Genomic DNA, 19,333 nt, shown 5'->3' with positions numbered 1-19,333 from the left:
GGCATGTTCCTTGCTGCATTGGGAAACCCAGGGCAGGAGAGAGCAGCTGGGCAGGAGGGAACATGTGCTGGGGCTCCGTGGGATGGGTTGGCACCCGCAGGGCAGTGCTGCAGCTCAGACCTGCACAGGGCTCTGATTCACACAGCACTTTGTCTCTCCAGAGGTGTTAGTCACTGTGATTTGGGTTTATTTTGGTTTTTTTTTTTTTTTTTTTTCATTCCCCCAGGTTACAGCCTAATTCTGGGAAAAGGTAAGAGGAATTTGCACCTCTCTGGTGCAGCTTCTCCCTCTTTGTACGGACACGTGTGGGGTGACTGAGTGCCCCACACACTCACTGGCCCCCCAGATGAGTTAGCCTGGTCTCAGCTCTCACCTGCCCTTCCCTGCCCCCCTCCCAGGCAGGATCACACCATTGTGGACACAGTGCTCACTGCCCCTTACTCAGCCAAGCCAGACATCATCAAAGTGGTGGAAAAACATGTTTCCCACGAAGCCTTCAATGACCTGAAGGTTGCACCGGGTTATTACACCGTGACCTCAGACCAAGGTAGGGAGCAGAGCCTGGCACTGGCTCCTGGCTGGGTACAGGGGGTTATCTCTCACCTCTCACCCTTGTCTTTTCCCCCAGATGCTCAGGGAATGGTGGAGTTCCAAGAGGCCGTGGAGCTGGTGGATGTCCGTGTCCCGCTCTTCATCAGGGACGATGATGATGATGAGAAGCAGCTGCAGGTGGAGGCCATCGAGGTCCCCAATGGCATCGCAAAGATTGGGCGCAGGGTTGTCAACATCACCATCATCAAAGAACAAGGTGAGGGGCTGTGACTGTGAGGTTTTGTGTTTGAGTGTCCTGTGTCCAGACTGATGGGGTCTGTAAGGCACAGTCTGCATATCTGAGCACCCCTGGGCCACAGAGCAGAGACTTGCTTGGTGACTCCTTTCTGAAGTCACTTGGGTCTAAACTGGAGCATCCTTTAATGCATCCAAAGGAGGGTCATCTTCCCTGCTGGCAGAAACATTTGACCATCACAAAGATGTTCCATGACAGATTAAGGGCTGACCATATTCCTCTGCTGCTCCAGTTCATTGAGTGCTGGCGTGAAGCAGAACCTCTTTGATGTTATTGTGCTAATGTCCCCAGCACTTTCCCTCAGCTTCCCACCTGGTGTTTTGAGCAGGGAGCACAAATGGGAAGTGGGGAACTCTCCAGCCCATGGAATAATACCTCATGCAGTTCACACCCAGGGGTAACTGGAACTCTCTTCAGGAAGGACATTTGTTTGGGATGTGATTTTTGTGTATTTGCTTGACGCATTCCTTCTCTCCTGCCCTTTCCAGCCAGCAGCCTCATCACCTTCCTGCAGCCAGCCTATTCCCACAGCCGCTTTGATAAGCTAGCCAAGATCCCTGTCCTCAGGGAGATCATAGACAACGGGAAATCCCAAGTCACCTACAGGACCCGGGATCTCACGGCCAAGAATGGCAGGGTAAGGGTGCCACTCCTTCCTTGGCAGGCAGGAAGGAGGGGGAATGTAGGGCTGGGAAAAGGCCAGCCCTGGGGATGCAGAACAGGAGTTACCAGGATGTGGCTGGGACAGAGGGGACCCAAGGCTTGAGGTCACCACAAGGGTGAATTTTCTTCTCCATCCCTTGCTCCCTCAGGGAGGGAAGACCTGAGAGGATGTCTGTGCCTGAGGCAGGAGATACCACCTGCCCCTGGAGCTGTGGGCACTGGGAGGCAAATGAGGATTGACTGAGGGATGAGGGGAAGCTCTTTGGGAGTCTCCTCATGGATACTGCAGGCTGTAATCATAGAATCATGGAACAGTTTGGGTTGGAAGGGACCTTACAGACCATCTCGTTCCAACCCCCTGCCATGGGCAGGGCCTTCCACAAGACCAGGTTGCTCAGAGCCCCGTCCAGCCTCACCCTGAACTCATCTCTTCCTTCTCCTCCAGGACTACATCTTCACGGAGGGTGAGCTGGTCTTCCAGCCTGGGGAGACCCGAAAGGAGGTGCAGGTGCCTTTGCTGGAGCTGACAGAGATAGACACCCTCCTCAACAACTGCCAGCTCAAGCAATTTGCTGTCGACCTCCTGCACCCCAAGTACGGCGCCAAGATTGGTCGCTACCCCCAGACCACGGTGACCATTGCTGACCCAGGTAGGGGCTGGCAGCCGGGCAGTGGCAGTGGGGGCTGTGGCACCTCCTGCCCAGAGCAGCCCACCCCGATGCGGTGCACAGAGTTCCATCCTCGCCCAAAAAAGCTGCGGCGAGGTTCCTCCAGCTCCAACTGGTAGATTTGGGTCCCCTCTAGAGGCACGAGTGGGAATAGTCAGTGGGTGGGGAGAAGATGGATCGTCTCCCTCAGTAAAGGAAATAGAATGGATTCTTAATTCCTTTTCCATGGGAAATTGAATGAAAAGCCGTAAAAATAAGGGAGAGGTAGGATTTGCCATGAATGGTGCCTGGTTCCTGTGACTGGACAAGCAAAACTGTCATCAAGCGGGTCACTAAAATAATGTATTTATCACAGCATGGCAGCGCAGTGCTGAGAGGCACACTTCCTTCTTTTCCATCCAAGGGGGAAGACTGGCACTGATATAAACTTTCTTGTCTGCAGAGCTGGTGGATGGTGTCCCCTCGATGACTGGCCTGGCCCAGGTCCCCCAGTCCCCCAAAGGCCGCCTGAGTGCGCCTCTTAATCCTGATGCCCGGGCTCTCAGCTCCAGGGAAATCAGCTTCAACTGGTTTCCTCCACCAGGAAAACCCCTGGGGTACAAGGTAAGGGGTGAGTGGATCCCAGGGAAGACTGTGGGTCCCCTCCTGCTGGTGTTTCACACAGACATTTGTACCGAAGGGGTCCAAGTACACACCCAAAAGAGGGAGCAAGTTCACCCCTTCTGGTCCCCTCCATCCCTGAGGGACCATTGCTGGTGGATGAGGCATATGCAAGAAAGATTCCTGGTGGGTTCATCTCCAGTTCCATCACTTATCATGATGACCCAGACTGTCCTGGCCTCCCATTTTGGAGGAATGGCACACCACCAATTCCAGAGCTGATTTAGCAAGAGACAAGCAATTTCTCACCCATCATGTGAGGTTCTGAAGGAATCATGGCTTGCACTTGCTTTGCCAGGTGAAATACTGGATCCAGGGAGACCCTGAGTCAGAAGCCCATCTTATTGATGTCAAAACCCCATCAGCAAAGCTGACAAACCTTTACCCCTTCTGCGACTATGAGATGCAAGTCTGCGCCTACAACGCCGTGGGAGAGGGGACTTACTCGGACATCATCCACTGCCGCACGCTGGAGGAGGGTGAGTGACCACACACCTCCCTGCCCTCCACGTGGGAGCCAGTTTGTGCCTCTGCACCCAGCACCGGGGTCAGGGCTCCAGCCCTGAGCTTCTGGTGAACTCGGGATCAAGCACCGAGTGTCTCCCGCTGCAACCCAGCTGTGATCTGGGCAACTCTGGGCATCCCCTGGTTCCTGACTTTGCTTTTGCCTTCCCAGTGCCCAGCGAGCCCGGGCGCTTGGCTTTCAACCTCGTGTCTTCCACCACGACCCAGCTGAGCTGGGCTGAGCCTGCAGAAACCAACGGGGTGATCACAGCCTATGAAGTCGGCTATGGGCTTGTCAATGAGGAAAATGGTAAGTGCTTGTTTTTGGATGGACAGTCCAGCTAGGATGAGGGGCTGGAGGGGACTTCCTGCAGGCTGGGCCGGTCCCAAACAGCAGCAGCAGAGCCAGAACAGCTCCAGGCATGTTTCTTTTGAGAACTGGGGTTTGGATGGGTCACTTCTTGATGGAAAGAGCACAGAAAAATCACCAGTCAGGATTTAGCCCTGCAAATGCCAAAAATCTCTGTTTCCATACACTTCCATTGTGTTTTATGTTGTTTTTCATCCCAAAAACTTAGTTAATAGGTCTAGATAAAGGGGTGGGGTGCAGGAGAGGGGGGGATACACCAGAAACAGAAGACTTCTCATGTAGGTTGACTTCAGCATATGGTTTGGGAATTACCCTGAGGTGATGCTGCTTGTTGTGAGCAGCCCAAAGAGCTGCTGCACTTCTCCCCAGAGCCAGGCTGTATCCTGACACCAAAGTGTGGGGTGTTGTGGGGTCCTCTGTGCCTGCTGTGTGACAGGCATGCCCATGCCTTGCAGTACCCACTGGGACTGTGAAGAAGGTGCTGGTTGAAGACCCCAAGAAGCGCGTGGTGCTGATCGAGAACCTGCACGAGTCGCGGCCCTACCGCTACACGGTGAAGGCCCGGAACGGCGCGGGCTGGGGGCCCGAGAGAGAGGCCACCATCAACCTCGCCACGCAGCCCAAGCGCCCCATGTCCAGTGAGTGCCAGCCTGGCAGGGGCAGAGGGACAGGAGCAGTGCTGGGGAGAGCTCCCCATCACCCCAACTGCTTCCACACCTCCTGTCTGCTCTGCTGCTCCAGCCATCCTGGGAATGCTGAGAGCCAGCCTGAGCATTGTGCGGTTTTTTGCTGCTTGTGTGGTTTTTTGCTGCTTGTCTAACGGCGCTTTCCATCTCTCCTGCAGTCCCCATCATCCCTGATGTCCCCATCATTGATGCAGGAGGAGGTGAGGACTATGACAGCTACTTGATGTACAGCACAGACGTGCTCCGCTCTCCGGCCGGCAGCAAGAGGCCCAGTGTCTCTGATGATTCAGGTTCGTGTCTCTGAGCTTGAAAAGGTCATTTCTAACATCCGTTTTCCTTAACAGCAGCTTTCAGCCATGAGCTTCACTGCTTCTTTCCATCTCTCAGGAAATCCAAGTTGTGGAGATGGTGAAAATCAGCCTTTCCAAAGCTCAGTAGTTGAATTCATGGGAACACTTGGCTGGTCACAGTGTAAATAAGGCCAGTGCCTCCTTGTCGCAGCCATGGGGCAAAGAGAAATCTCTGTGTGGGGTGGGAGAGGCCTGCCCTGCTCATCCTCCCTTTGTGTTGCCATTTGGCTGGACAGTGAGACATCAGCAAACAAGCACCAGCAAAGGCACAAACCTCTGAGTCCCCTGGATGCTCAGGGTCTAGGCCAAGCCAACAGGAGGGAACGCAGCAGTGCTGGGAAGGCACTGGCCTCTCTTCCTCCATGCCTTCACTTTCTGAATGAGGCTGACTCCCTGGTCTTGTGCTGGGGCATGAGTGAGATGATGTGTCTGTAGGATCTTCTCTGGAGGGTTCTCCAGGGCCTGGGACCCAAGAGTGAGTCCCTGGTCTTTTCAGAGAGCAAGGTGATATTCAGGAGTCCAACCACCCTGAGTGCACATCAAGGAATGATGAAACCTCTCCCGAGCAGAGGACAATTGTTGCAGACTCTTCATGCAGGGACAGGCATGTGGTGGGACTTTGACTCTCACCTTTTGTCATGAGGCACACAGGGCTGGAAAACAGTCTGGGGGTTGAGGAACCCCTTGCATGTCACGCTCCCACCACTCTCCACCTACCAGATGGTTGCACCACCTGAACTCCTCAGCTCACCCTTGGAACACGGGCTGTGAACAGGCATCGTCCCCACTGGTGCTTGTCCCTTCCTCTCCCCAGCAAGCAGCACAGAGGTGGTGGGTGGCCCACCCTGACCCCTGCAGACCGTGCCAACACCAGTGCTTGCGTTGTCCCAAAAGGCTCCAGGTGGAAATTTGTGCCGCTGCTGGGAGAAGACCTGGACCTTCGCCGCATCACCTGGAGGCTCCCACCCGAAACCATTCCCCGCCTCTCTGGCAGCAGCCGCCTCTCCTCGGACACCGAGGGGCTCCTCCAGGAGGAGGACAGCGCTGTGGCTCCTGGCAGTGTGAGGAGGAGCGGGACGCCCCGGCCCCAAGCAGGTGAAGGACGGCTCCACTACGGCACCGAGTGTCCTGTCTCGTCCTGCTTTGAGCCGAGGGGCCGGTGGATGGGCTCTGTGCCCTCTGCCTCCCCTTGTGTGCCCACCCTCGTGTTGGTGTGATCTGCTTCAAAACCTTGTCCTGGTGTGTCTGCTCACACGAGTGTCAAGGTAACCCCATCTCGGCATGGACTTGGGAGCCTGCTAGCAAGTTGCTTCTACCAAAGGCTGGAGCTTCAAGGCAGGAGCAAACTCAGATGATACCTGCTAAGTGCCACCTCCAAGGCAGCTCTTCACCTTAATTAAGTGCCCTGAGCTTCTGGGGCAGATCTGCTGGACTGTTAAACAGAAATTACTCTCTCGTAGGTGGCTGATCTCTCCTGGCCTGCTGGGAGGGGATGGGGATTTGTTTCTCGAGGACCAGGACAACAGAGCAGAGTTTGCTTTTCAGATCCAGCTGAGATGGGATCCAGAATGAGATCTGGATAAACCTCCTCCAGAATGGGCCACTTTCCTTCTTCCACCTTCTTTTAAAATCTGAAATGATAAACCAGTGCTTGTGTCTAAGGGGAGATGTGAGAGAATGTGGCGGGAACCACAGGGCAGTGCCCCAGCAAGGCCGAGGTCTGGAGTTACCTTGGGCACCATGGGTGTGTCTGGTGCAGGGAGGAGTCTTTGTTTATCTCTTTGTTTCTGCGTCTTGTGTTGGGTGTTGTGGCTTGTTCTAGATGTAACATTCCAGAATCATGTTCTAGAGTGGTTGAACCTGGGATTCAGCCAAGGCAGGGGGGGCACCGTGATGCCTCCTGCTTCCTCCCCATGGAAAGTGGAGCAGCAGCTTTGTCCACAGCCACATTCCTCACAGTGTGCCTTCTTCCACAGAGCACTTGATGAATGGCCGAGTGGACTTCTCCTTCCCCGGCAGTGGCAGTGGCACCCTGACCAGGACAGCCAACACCAGTTACCACCAGCTGAGCTCCCACATGCACCAGGAGCACAGGGTGATGGGCAGCTCCTCGCTGACAAGAGATTACTCCACAATGCTGATGGGACATGGTGAGTACCACAGGGATGGGACTGCCCTTCCCTTCCATCCCTGTGACTGTCTTTGGACCTGTGCCCTAAAGTCCTCGTGGGGTGAGGACTGTGCTCACAGCTAAGGTGGCCTGTGAACTGCAGGTCTAGAAGGTCATGTCCCCACCACTGGTGTCTTGGTGCTTTGTAAAGGCCTCTCTGCTTCCAGACCAGTTTGGAAAGGGGTCCCACCCTCACAGGCAGGGTGCTGAGGGAAGGGAGCTCCAGCCTTATCCTCGCACCACAAAGCACTCCAGGGAGAGCACTTGTCTCTTCTCCTCACTCTGTCCAGCAGTGTGGTTGCCTTTCAGCTCCACGTGTGTCAATCAGCTGACAGAAGGTGGTTTAAAGATTCTTCAAACTTGAGCCTTAATAAGTCACCTGTGCAGGAGCCTGGGCTGAACCTGCTCTGAAATCTCCAATGGTGTTTTTCTTCTTGCACCGTTTCTGTAGATTACCCAGGGACACTCCTCCCTCCCATCCATGAAGATGCTGGGAGGACACTCCTCCGGCCCCGGGACGTGGGTTTCAGGAGCAGGGCAAAGGTGAAGGGTTACTACCCCAGCATTGGCTGTCGGGACTCTATAATCATGACTGATGGGTCCACAGGGATGTGCAAGTACATAGGTACAGCTTGTTCAGTGTTTCCTCCCAGCCACACGTCCCATAACAGCCCAGCCACAGCCCATCCATGAGCTGCTGCCATCCATTGCTCACACCAAACCTCCTCTCCATGGCTTGCTGTGTGCAGTGCTGATCTTCCTTCTGACCCAGCCTGCACCTCCATCACGTCACCTTTCCATTTGCAGGTGAATTGCAGGTTTCAGCCCACCTGGACTGATTAACATTCACCACCACTGCTGCCACCGTGCTCTGATCAACCCATTGTCCCCATTCTCTTCATTCCTAACGAGCTTCTTGTTCTCAGTCTGACTCCACAGGCCTCTGGAGAGTTCTTGGGGAGAACGTGTGCTCCTTATGAGATGTCCCTCTGCAAGCTCCTTGTCAGTGAGGGGCTTCAGTCCCTGAGTGTCACCTGGGAGGCAGCTGGGCTCTCCGTGAGCCTTGTGTCCTGGTGGGATGAGCTGAGGAGCACCCAGATGTGGTCCCAGGCCACATGAACAGGGCCTGGAGGGCTGATTTAAATGTAGATTAGGGCTGGTTTAATTGACCTACACCTGATGAAATCTATGAAGCTTCTGGCAAACTGGACTGGGTGTTTAGGGGTGAGGAAGGTCACAGCCAGCACCAGGCCCCTTCTCTGGGCTCTTTGCCACAGGGGCACGAAGCTTACATTAACTTGTCCCAGCCGAGGCCATGGCACACCCCTGTGGCTGTGCAGAGCCAGCCAAGCCAGTCCCCCTTACAGCAGGTCAGCTTGCAGAGGTGACATCTCACCACGTCCTCCCCGAACCATCAGGACCATCCCATGTTTGCCTGTGCCACCTCCTTCTCTCCCCCAGCCCCTTTAGCCCCCATCCCCAAAATCTCCAGCCTGATGTTCCCTTTGTGCCTCAGACTCCAGGAAGCCACTGGGCATCCCTGACACCCCCACCCGCCTGGTGTTCTCTGCCCTGGGCCCCACGTCCCTGAAGGTGAGCTGGCAGGAGCCACGCTGCGAGAAGGAGGTGCAGGGCTACAGCGTGCAGTACCAGCTCCTCAACGGAGGTCAGTGAGCAGCCACTGGGGGCTTGGTGGGAGTTTCGGGTGGTGGAAGGTCTGCTCTGGGTCTTCTGGCTCTGGTTGACCCTGCTCTGAGCCAGGGGGGTTGGACCAGATGATCTCCAGAGGTGCCTTCCAGCCTCAGCCATTCTGGGATTCAGGGTCCTAAATCTGCTTTTTGTGCAATATATATATATATATATATATTTTTTTTTTTTATTTTTTTTTTTTTTTTTTTTGGTGAGGAAATGGTGCAGCTACCTCACAGCTTTCATTCCCTGTTTCTCCTAGAAGAAGAGCAATTCCTAGAGTTTCTTGTAGAATCATCTCTCCTCCAAAAAAAATAACTCATTTTAACGAATTCTCTCCATCAGCCCAAACATCTTACGTTAATTTTTTTTTCAATACATGGGACTTGAAGGACTGAAATGAAAATATCTTATTTTTACATGAATCTTAGGGCAGTATTAGTGAAAATATAATTATTTTGACTGAAACTCCATGAGTTTTCAAGAAGCTGTTGTTTGTCCCAAGCCTTTTTTTAAAAAAGACATCTCATCCTGCACTACCCATTGTTGGTGGCAAGGTTGGGGAGGAACCCTGGATGACTTTTGCAGCCAGTTTATTTGAAACACACTTTAGGTGAAAGTTGTGGCTCTGTCTTTGTGCCTGCAACGTGGTGTTGACATCCTCTTCCCCCTGTGTCCCAGGAGAGGTGCACAGGATCACCATCCCCAACCCCAGCCAGAACTCGGTGGTGGTGGAGGACCTGCTGCCCAACCACTCCTACATCTTCAAGGTGAAGGCGCAGAGCGAGGAGGGCTGGGGCCCTGAGAGGGAGGGAGTCATCACCATCGAGTCCCAGGTGGACCCGCAGAGCCCGCTCAGTCCCGTGCCAGGTGAGGTGCTGGGGACCCAAGGGTGGCACTGATATCTGTGGTGCTGTCTACAGTGCTGGCCTGGCTGTTTTCTCTCCCCTTGCCACATCCTCACCTCTCCTTTCCTTCCTCTCGTTTTGGAACGGGACCTTCTCCCCCACACATTCACATCACATTCATTGTCCAGGAAGCCGAGCCCTTCCAGCTCGTGCAGATCCCTCCCAGGCTCCCTTTGCTGTGACTCTGACGTGTCCCCTGTGCCCTTGCAGGCACCCCCTTCACCCTGAGCACCCCCTGTGCCCCTGGACCACTGGTTTTCACTGCCCTCAGCCCGGATTCTCTGCACCTCAGCTGGGAGAGACCCCGCGAGCCCAACGGGCCCATCCTGGGCTACAGGATCACCTGTGAGAGGCTGCATGGAGGAGGTACAGTATCAGGCTGAGGCAGCACGGGAGCACCAGATACCTCCAGCTAAGGCAGCAATCTGCTTTATTTCGGCTGGGACTAAAGAGTTTTTTGCTTACATCAGTGCAGACAAAGTGGGGACATGAGGCCGATTCCTCCCAGGCCTGGGAGCTGGTGGCTCCTGACACTATGTGCCATTGCGTGGTCTGGTCTAACAAATGTGGTGGGAAGAGGAAGGACCTCAGCCAAAACCCCGTGGAGGTTGGTTGTTGAGGCTCCCCACTGCAGTGAAGTGGGGTTGTTTTAACCCTTAGAAGAAGTGGGTGCAGTCCTACAGCCTGTGGGTTGTAAAGCTCAGGGACAGCCGAGGCAGCAGAGTTGAGAGGGAGGGTGTTTGCAGGAACCATCGCTCTGGGCCAGCTTCACCACCCTGTGTCTCTGGATTAGGGGAGCCCAGGACCATCTACGTTGAAGGAGACAACCTGGAAACCACCCTGACCGTGCCCCACCTGAGTGAGAATGTCCCATACAAGTTCAAAGTGCAAGCCAACACCACCCAAGGCTTCGGGCCAGAGAGAGAAGGCCTCATCACCATTGAATCTCAGGACAGAGGTACAGGACCCTTGTTTTTGTGGAGGTGCAAAGAGAAAGCTCTTAGAGCAGGGAACACAACTCCTGCAGTCACTTTCCAGCTCTGGTGGTGACTCCATGCTCCATGAAAGACATGGAGACAGTTTTCCATGAGGGCAGTGCTGTGCCTGGTGAGCACTGTCTCAGTCCTGGTGCATTAAATGAGGGAACATCTGCCAGTGTTTAACTTGTGGTGAAACTTCTGCCTGTTTGTACAAATACCTGAAGACAGCTTCTTACTGCTCAGGTGTGAGACCTTCCCAGTCCTCCCAGTTCCTCCTGAACCTGGCTCTGATATCAGCAAGGGAAGATTCCTGAGTTTGCTGGTGATCACTGTGCAGGGTTGAAGAGTTGGAAACTCTGTTATTTCTTGACTGACTTGTCCCTTTTCCTTCTCCCCAGGTGCTTTCTCCCAATTTGGAGGACAGCAGTACATGAGAGAAGTTTACAAATTCCCCACTGAATACACCACCAAAACCAGCATCAGCCATTCCTCTCTGGATCCCCACTTCACAGGTAGGGGCTCATTGTCGCTTTGCAACCCTCAGAAAACAAAGGATAATTCTGCTTGTCCAAAGCCTGAGGCTGCTTTTACCTCAAGAGCCAAAGGCAGGGGAAGAGGGTCCATCAGGTGGGATTGAAGAGGGTCAGCTCTTTTCCTACACTGCTTTACCCCAGGGAGGGTTGCAGTCATCTCCACACGTGCTGGCCAGTCCTGGAGGGAATGCTGTATTTGAGAGTCCTCCAGCACTATCACTAGGGACCAAATCATAGCTGTTCCTGCAAGGTTCAGTCTCTTCAGAGCAGACAAAAACAGAGCAGGGGGACAAACATCTTTATTCACATCAGTGTAGTTATCCTGTGTTACCCACTTGTGCTCATGGGTTCACACTGCAACACAGCTTGGGAGCTGTTAGGAGATCCGTCCCCTTGACTGACGTAGTGAAGCACTGGATCACTGGTGTGGAGAGGTCCCTAAATATCACTTCCTATGATGGAAAACAAACTGCCTGGAGTCATGGGGCAGCGCAGAGCCTGTTCCCTGTGACCCCACTCGTGGTGCCTTCCCCTTGCAGACGGGATGCTGGTGACCACCCAGCGCGTGGAGAACTCCAGCAGCACCCTCACGCAGGAGTTTGTGAGCCACACGGTGATGGCCAGCGGGACCCTCACCCAGCAGGTGGAGAGGCAGTTCTACGAGGCCTGAGCCAGGGCAGGCTGAGCACCAGCAGGACTTTTGGGATCAGGTGCCAGGATTTTATGGAATGACCCAAGGGTGCTTCATCCAGATGCCTGGGCAGCTCCTCCTGCAGGCACAGAGCCTCCGTGGCACTCCAGCCTCTGGATTTATCCTTTGGAGCTCAGCACACTCAGAGCTCTGGCACAGCTGGGTGTGTAAGCTCATCCTTCAGGGCAGAAATTGGGGTGTCTCTGTGGCTTCAGCCTCACCAGGTAAATGGAATGATTTTGTTACCAGGTCCACGGTTTTGAGAGGGTCTCAGATGTCAAAACCATGATTTATAGAGGGTCACCATTTCCATTTTTGCTCCAGGCTCTCTGGCAACTCTCCTGTTCACTGGAGTTGATTTGTTCAGTATGGGGGTTTTGGGGTAACTTGTGCTTTCTTATTGCACCTATTTGTGTCTGTCCTTTGCTGCTGACATTTGGTACCATGATAGCAAAGAATAACCTTTCATTTGTGTTGCGTTACTTGATGGCCTCTGATGCTTTTTTTTTTTTTTTTTGGCATACAACATTGTACAGTTTTCATAGTATATATATAAATATATATAAATGTATTTTATTATTTTATAAAAAAATGGAAGTGGATGAGATTATGCTGAATGTGGAGGCTACACAAGGATTGTAGCTGCTGGGAAAAATGAGTAACTGGAAGAAATGAGTTAAGGGCTTGATCCAAAGGCCACTTGAACCCTGTGATGAGGCTGGTGGGCTCTGCCTTGGACCTTGTATCCTTCAGCATCAGAAGCTCCAGTAGAAGGCTGCAAGGGCCCAGATCCACTCACTGCAGAACATCTCCCAGCTGGAGCACTTGGACACAGAAGGGCTGGGAGCTTCCTGGAGTAGAGGGATGGGAACTGCACTGGGATTCCTCACACAGCTGATGTGGAGAGAGTGAGATTTTGGGACAGAGGATGTTGGGTATCTTTTAAAAGACTTTTTGCCCAGCAGCAACATCCATAAAGGGACTTGTGCTCCATCAGTAAACACAAAAGAAGAGCAGGCCTGGGAACAAGAGGCACTCCCAGCATCCTGAATGAGTCTGAGATTCCTTCAGCCCCAGCTTCAGCTCTCCTCACACAGGGCTGGGCTGAGCTGAGACCCTGCTGGGTTTCATGTCCCAGTGCTGGGCAGGATCCCTGGAGGCTCCCAGCCCTCTGCCAGGGAAAACAAGCAGACTCCCTGCAAGGTTTCCCTGGTGTGTTGCAGCTGCATGGGAGCAGGTGAGGAGCCTGCCTGAGCAGCAGCTGCCATGCTCTGGGTTAGAGCTTCCAACCAAAGCAGCAGCTGCTGGGGGCCTGGCAGCATCACCAGCCTGCTTTGATCTCACAATGAACCTTGGTTTTCTTTATTGCTTTTTTTATTTCTTTTTCCTTGTGGACTGTGAAACAAAGAGCTCACCACCAACAGTTCCAAGAGTTCCTCTCCTCTTCAAGCTTTTTGTTTCACTGGGGGGAAGGGCTGTACACCTTTCAGCCAAAGATGGATGTGGATGGATCAAGTCCACAGGACTCTCCACGACTGCAGATGGAGCTGGGTCAGTTTTGAACTTGGCTCAAGGGATCCTTCACCAACTCTGAGGTTTTACTGTGCCTTCAAGAAGCACTTCTTTCTCCTGAGCAAGTGCCAGTGGCACGAGGCTGCCTCCTTCCCTGCTCCCATCTTGCCTGGGGTTGGGATTTTCTCTCCTCCTGCTCAAGGATTCTGTGACCCTTTCCCTGGGCTTTGTGGCCCAGGGTCAAACACTGAGAACTGCCTAAACAGGGACTTTCCCAAGCATTTTAACCAAAGATGCTCCTGTTCTCCAAGAGCAGAGCATGGCCCATCAGCTGCTCTCCAGGGAATCGGGCTTTCCCCACGCACATGCACTAACCCAGGCCTGTCTTTTTAAATTTCATCTGGTTGTTGGAGCTGGTGCTGTTTCAGCCTTTCCAAGATGGATCCAGAGCAGGTCTTTGATCAGATGGCTTCCTCTTGCACTTAATAAATATTTTCTCTATATTCTGACTCTTTATTATTATTTATTATTTATTATTTTTTGTTTGTTTGGCTGGGTTTTGTGGTTTGGTTTCTTTTTGGGGGGGTTGGTTTTGGGTTTTTTTTTGTAAAATAAAAAAATCCCTCCCCCACCCCTGCTATCCTCCCTCTGCAGCAGATGCAGGGCAGGGCCCACAGGCAGATTCCCAAGCAGGAACTTCTGCCACATGTCAGTGCCTGCTGCTCCTGCTCTGCCATCCCCTCCTGTGACTGCAGCTCTGCTGGACTCCACAGCTCTGATAATGGCTCCTTACACCAGTGCAAACTGGAGTTAAACCAGTGTCCTCTGAGGAACAGGCCCAAGTGATTTTGGCCCACACGGGTACAGAACAACTGTGCAAATATTTTGCTTTTATTAGGCAAATGATGCAGCTGGACAAACTAATCCCCTTGGGAAAGCCTTGAGGAGGGAGGCAATGGAGCCCAAGGTTCCCAGGGTAGGTGGTCACTCCTCTACAGGGGCAGAGCCTTTGCCCCTCCCGAGGGCTTGGTGAGGTAGAAGGTGGCTGTGCCACTGTATTTCTCCTGAAAAACAAGAGGAGCAGTCGAGGCTGGGCTTCTGGGGCTGGGGGATGCCAGAGGAAAGGCCCTGCTGGGCAGTTCCACACTCACTCTACCTCCACTCTTCACTGTAACTCCTGGTCATGTTTCCTCTTTCCTACCTCTGGCAGAAGCCAAAGGTCTCTCCTCATTTCAGACCCTCCTCTGCCCCTTCTTCCCCCTTCCCCAGCCATTTATAGGGTGCACCATGATCTCATAGAGCAGCAAAATGATGCTCTCAGGCCCCATGTCCTGACACCTCCATTCTGCTGGCATTTCCAGCTACCTGTGCTGAGTTAGGGAATACTGGTGCTGGCACTGAGATCTTTCCTGGGCTATAACTGCCAGTGTTCAGCTCAGGAGTACCCAAGCTCAGCTCACATCACATTTCTGTGAGTGGATTTGGCCCTCCTGAAGCTCGCTCAGCACCTTTTCACTCCCTTTCTCAATGCAACGAGGTCCTGTGGCAGGGCTCTGTGACTGGCACTGGACTGAACTGCCTGCAAGAGCAACAGTTCAAGAGTGTCCCTGTGCTGTGCTCCGAGTGTTCCCTTGGGATCTTTCAGAGTCTCCTGGGGCTTTCCTGCCACCTACCTGGATGTGCTGCTGGGCTCTGTCTGCAGCCCCAGCTTCCAGCAGTGTCACCGTGCAGCCTCCAAAGCCTCCCCCAGTCATCCTGCTGCCATAAACCCCATCGACTTCCAGGGCTGCTGCCACCAGCTCGTCCAGCTCTGGGCAGCTCACTTCATAGTCATCCCTGGAAAGAGGAGAGCCGTGCTCTGCCCTGTCCTGCACCCTGGGCACAGCCACTGCACCACAGACAGCTCCAGCTCGTGTCCTGGTGCAGCCACCGTCGTGGCAGCGATGCTGGGTGCTGCACAACTAGCCCAGCTCTGCCTAGAAGGGCTGTCAGCATCCTTGGTCCTCCTCACCTGAGGGAGTTGTGGCTCTCCACCATCAGCCTCCCGAACGTTCTGTAGTCCCTGTGCTGCAGTGCCTGTGCTGCCTGTGCTGTCCGTGCTATCTCGCCGATGACGTGCCTGGCCCGCCGGAACACCTCATCCCCCAGCCGGCTCCTGGCCTCTGCAGAGACGTTTGTGCCCCTGCAGCAAAGCCTCACAGCCTGCAGGGTGCTGCAGGGCTGCATCCTGCAACCATCCTGTGCTAAAGCTTCTCTGCCTGCAGCACACTCCCATCACGGGCTGTGCGCCCACCCGCCTGCCCCAGGTCTCAGCCCACGGGGCACCGAGCTCTTGCTGCCCCAAGGAGTGAGCAGAGATGGGGCAGGGGGGCTGTGCCCACCTTCCAGCTCGGCCAGGGTGGCATCCCTGAGGCTGGCCTTGCCGAGAGCCGCCGCTGCCTCCTCGCACTGCCGCCGGCGCGCGGGGTACTCGCTGCCCGTCAGCGCGTGCCGCACGTTGGAGTTGGTGATGAGCACGGCCAGGCTGGCATCGCTCAGCGGGACCAGCACGGTCTCCAGGGACCTGCAGGGACAGCTCAGCCGAGTGCCCGCCCCGGCTCTCAGACACCTGAGCGAGGCCACGTGGCAGGCAGATCCTGAACTACAGAGGCAAAGTCCAGGTGGTTTGGGATTTCACTCAAGCGTTTCATTCCCTCCAAATATTCGTTCCATAATAAACCCTGACGACCGCAGCCCAGGCAAGTAGCAGAAAGGTTGCAGGAGGAGGAATCAAGACCAGGAAGAATTAAAGTGCAGGCTGCCCTGCCCCCATGACAAGGTTTTGGGCTGGGTTCAAGGGCTAACCTCTCCCTGTGCTCCTGCCCTTAGTTCAGGGCCACAGGGCCAGCCCATCCCCAGCTGCTCAAGGAGCTCAGTGCTCGACCCTGACCTGCAGTCGATGAGCAGCGCGTGGCCCTCCTGGCCCATCACGGATATGAACTGGTCCATGATCCCGCAGGGCATCCCAGCAAACGTGTGCTCGGCTTTCTGGCACGCCAGTGCCTTGGCTACCAGATCCCCATCGTCTGTGCCACAGCAGAGACACACAGGTTAGCAGCTCCTGCAACTTTGGCCTTGCCTGAGAGCAGGGGAAGCAAATATGGAGGTAAAGGGTGGTTTTCCCATGGAATGGGGTTTTGCAGCTGCAGGTGCTTGCTCCTGCACCACTGCATGGCATCTATGCCAGCCTGGGCCCCCAGATCCAGCTGGATGTGATAATTGACACTGGTGTTTCAGGTATCTTGATTTCTGGTGCCATTAGGGTGGGGAGAGGATGCTCCTAAAGGAACTTCCTCTCATCCCCCTGGCCAGCCCCAGGAGTGGTCCATGGATTTTAGAGGTCTGGGCAGGTCAGGCTGGATGAGCCAGAGGAGCCACACAGGCAGGGCAGTGCCAGCTGGGGAGTTGTTAACCCGCTCACAGCAGCATTTTGCCAAGGGCTGTGGGATCTAGCTAAGGGCACCCCTGTCATCCCAGCTCCCACCTGGAAACATGCCAGGGCCCAGGATGGGCTGCTGCCTTACCAGGGCACAGCTGCTGCAGGAAGGTGTATGTAGCCACCTCCAGAGCAGCCGAGCTGGAGAGGCCCCCACCCAGGGGGATGTCACTGGCCATGACAGCGCTGAAGCCTGGCACGGGACCACCTGCAGGACGAGAAAAAAGAAGGGAGAAGGGGGGGCCGTGAGCCCCTGCAGGGCTGTGTGTGCCCCACAGCTCACAGGGAATGGCACAAGGAGCCCCTGTGCAACATTCCAGAACACAGGGTGACCCACAGCAGTGTCACCCTGCAGCCCCCCAAGCACAGGAACCTTTGGAGTTGAGAATGAGTTTGCTGGAGCCTGATCCTGGATTACACAGACACTAGAAGAGCCCCTGGAACACTCCCAAAGGTGGATCTGAGCACCAGTTCCCTGCAAGGGGGGCTCTGACCCACCCCTCAGCCCGGGCCTTACCCCGGTAGTGCTGGATGACGCCCTTGACGTAGTTGGCCCAGCGAGGCAGCCCCGGGCTCAGGGAGCTGCCGGCACGGGGAGCCAGGAACTGCACCCTGCGGGGCTCGTCCGCCTCTGCCGAGGTGGTGACGATGGAGATGGTCCCGTCCTGCGTCGGGGATCCCACCAGCACCGTCCCCAGCTGCAGGGCCTGGGGTGGGGAAGGTGGGCTCAGACCCTGCAGCACCCCTTGGAGCATCCCCAGGGGTGGCAGGTGACAGCTGTGGCTGCTTCAGCCCACAGCTGGAGCAACCAAATGTTCTCTTTACCACCCCAGAGCTCCCAATGCACACTGCAGCTTGGCACAGAATTAAATTTCCTGCCTATTTACTGACCTACAGGGTCAGTCTTCCCACCAAATGTTGTGCCTGACCCGCCAGCTGGGTGCTGGGTGCTGCTTGTTATGCTCTGGGGAGTGGTAACCATGTCAAGAAAGGGAGAGGCTTCGAGAAGTTTCCTTGCCTGCCAGGGAATTCAGCTGACCTGCTCCCACTCTCCTTGGTCTCACAGTAATTTGATTTAGGACTGAGTGGGGACTTCACTGCTGAGCCAAAGCGGCTCAGAAGGTGCAGGAAGCTCCTGCTGTTCTGAACCATCTCTGCCACCAAAACATCATTCTCTGGGAACGGGAAGTTGTTTGCCGGGGCTGCAGAAAGAAGGTTTCAGCCTCTCGGAGAGGTGGTTGGGAAGAGAATCACATCCCCGCGAAGCGAGCGAGGAGCTGGTGAGCAGGGGAGGCTGCAGCAGCTCCGGCTCCGATCCCCGCGCTCCTGGGCAGGGAATCCTGGAGGATCGCTCAGGGTCCTGCCGGGCTATCCCGGAGGGGACATCCCGGCACGGGGGTGGCAAGGCGGTGGCCGAGGGCCCCCGGCGGCTGCCAGGAGGAGCCGGAAGGGTGACACGGCCAGAGCCCGGGGCCAGGGCGGCAGAGCACGGCCCTTACCATGGGCAGCACGAAGCCGCCGTTGTAGTCGGTGTGCTCTCCGATGAGGTTGACCCGGCCGGGGGCCCACGCCGCCAGCACCGGCGCTTTCCCGAAAGCCGCTTCGTGCGCCCGGCGAGCGGCGGCCAGCAGCGGGGCCGGAGCGGGACCCAGCGGCTCCGCCATGGCCCAGCTGCGCCGCCCCCGATGAGTCCCGCACCGCCCCCGACCTCCCCGCACCGCCCCCGATGGATCCCGCACCGCCCCCCACCTCCCCGCACCGCCCCTGATGAGTCCCGCACCGCCCCCGATGGATCCCGCACCGCCCCCGATGGATCCCGCACCGCCCCCGATGAGTCCCGCACCGCCCCCCACCTCCCCGCACCGCCCCTGATGAGTCCCGCACCGCCCCCGACCTCCCCGCACCGCCCCCGATGGTCCCGCACCGCCCCCGATGGATCCCGCACCGCCCCCGATGAGTCCCGCACCGCCCCTGATGAGTCCCGCACCGCCCCCCACCTCCCCGCACCGCCCCCCACCTCCCCGCACCGCCCCTGATGAGTCCCGCACCGCCCCCGATGGATCCCGCACCGCCCCGATGAGTCCCGCACCGCCCCTGATGAGTCCCGCACCGCCCCCGATGAGTCCCGCACCGCCCCTGATGAGTCCCGCACCGCCCCCGATGAGTCCCGCACCGCCCCCGATGGTCCCGCACCGCCCCCGATCTCCCCGCACCGCCCCCGATGGATCCCGCACCGCCCTCGATCTCCCCGCACCGCCCCCGATGGTCTCGCACCGCCCCCGATGGATCCCGCACCACCCCGATCTCCCCGCACCGCCCCCGATGGATCCCGCACCGCCCCCGATCTCCCCGCACCGCCCCCCACCTCCCCGCACCGCCCCCGATGAGTCCCGCACCGCCCCCGATGAGTCCCGCACCGCCCCTGATGAGTCCCGCACCGCCCCCGATGGTCCCGCACCGCCCCCGATGGATCCCGCACCACCCCGACCTCCCCGCACCGCCCCCGATGGTCCCGCACCGCCCCCGATGGTCCCGCACCGCCCCCGATGAGTCCCGCACCGCCCCCGATGGTCCCGCACCGCCCCCGATCTCCCCCCACCGCCCCCGGGAGTCCCGCACCGCCTCTT

General features: G+C 56.2%; 2 protein-coding genes across 5 annotated transcripts in view; one reads left to right on the top strand and one right to left on the bottom strand.

Annotated features, from left to right (window-relative positions):
- Window positions 1–13,734, top strand: part of ITGB4 (integrin subunit beta 4) — a 29,036-nt gene extending 15,302 nt beyond the window's left edge. The window contains exons 23-41 of one of the 3 annotated variants that reach the window (XM_077787350.2): window positions 227–250; window positions 399–547; window positions 629–808; window positions 1,336–1,484; window positions 1,956–2,160; window positions 2,621–2,781; window positions 3,137–3,317; window positions 3,515–3,652; window positions 4,168–4,350; window positions 4,557–4,688; window positions 5,643–5,843; window positions 6,725–6,898; window positions 7,370–7,543; window positions 8,435–8,584; window positions 9,289–9,477; window positions 9,726–9,881; window positions 10,309–10,473; window positions 10,894–11,007; window positions 11,568–13,734. In XM_077787350.2, coding sequence (XP_077643476.2) covers window positions 227–250; window positions 399–547; window positions 629–808; window positions 1,336–1,484; window positions 1,956–2,160; window positions 2,621–2,781; window positions 3,137–3,317; window positions 3,515–3,652; window positions 4,168–4,350; window positions 4,557–4,688; window positions 5,643–5,843; window positions 6,725–6,898; window positions 7,370–7,543; window positions 8,435–8,584; window positions 9,289–9,477; window positions 9,726–9,881; window positions 10,309–10,473; window positions 10,894–11,007; window positions 11,568–11,698 — 2,956 coding nt within the window. In that variant the 3' untranslated portion in view covers window positions 11,699–13,734. The remainder of the gene's footprint in view (window positions 1–226; window positions 251–398; window positions 548–628; window positions 809–1,335; window positions 1,485–1,955; window positions 2,161–2,620; window positions 2,782–3,136; window positions 3,318–3,514; window positions 3,653–4,167; window positions 4,351–4,556; window positions 4,689–5,642; window positions 5,844–6,724; window positions 6,899–7,369; window positions 7,544–8,434; window positions 8,585–9,288; window positions 9,478–9,725; window positions 9,882–10,308; window positions 10,474–10,893; window positions 11,008–11,567) is intronic. The other 2 variants (XM_085557019.1, XM_085557018.1) reach the window with 2 other exon arrangements.
- Window positions 186–18,387, bottom strand: GALK1 (galactokinase 1). 2 transcript variants are annotated; one of them, XM_021541638.4, is made up of 8 exons: window positions 18,206–18,387; window positions 17,224–17,413; window positions 16,795–16,914; window positions 16,161–16,296; window positions 15,613–15,794; window positions 15,243–15,393; window positions 14,905–15,067; window positions 186–14,295 (listed from the first exon to the last, which is right to left on the bottom strand). In XM_021541638.4, exons 1-8 carry the CDS (start codon window positions 18,368–18,370, stop codon window positions 14,224–14,226), a joined length of 1,179 nt encoding a protein of 392 aa, XP_021397313.2. In that variant the 5' UTR covers window positions 18,371–18,387; the 3' UTR covers window positions 186–14,223. The 2 variants fall into 2 exon arrangements, with proteins under 2 accessions (XP_021397313.2, XP_085413159.1); XM_085557033.1 differs by having other exon boundaries at window positions 186–11,480.
- Between the last annotated feature and the right edge of the window lie 946 nt (window positions 18,388–19,333).

The sequence above is a fragment of the Lonchura striata genome, chromosome 18 (genome assembly GCF_050655825.1).
Source record: "Lonchura striata isolate lonStrDom1 chromosome 18, ASM5065582v1, whole genome shotgun sequence".
NCBI lineage: Eukaryota > Metazoa > Chordata > Aves > Passeriformes > Estrildidae > Lonchura > Lonchura striata.
Note: the sequence above shows the minus strand (reverse complement) of the source record. Positions and strands in the feature narration are given on the sequence as shown.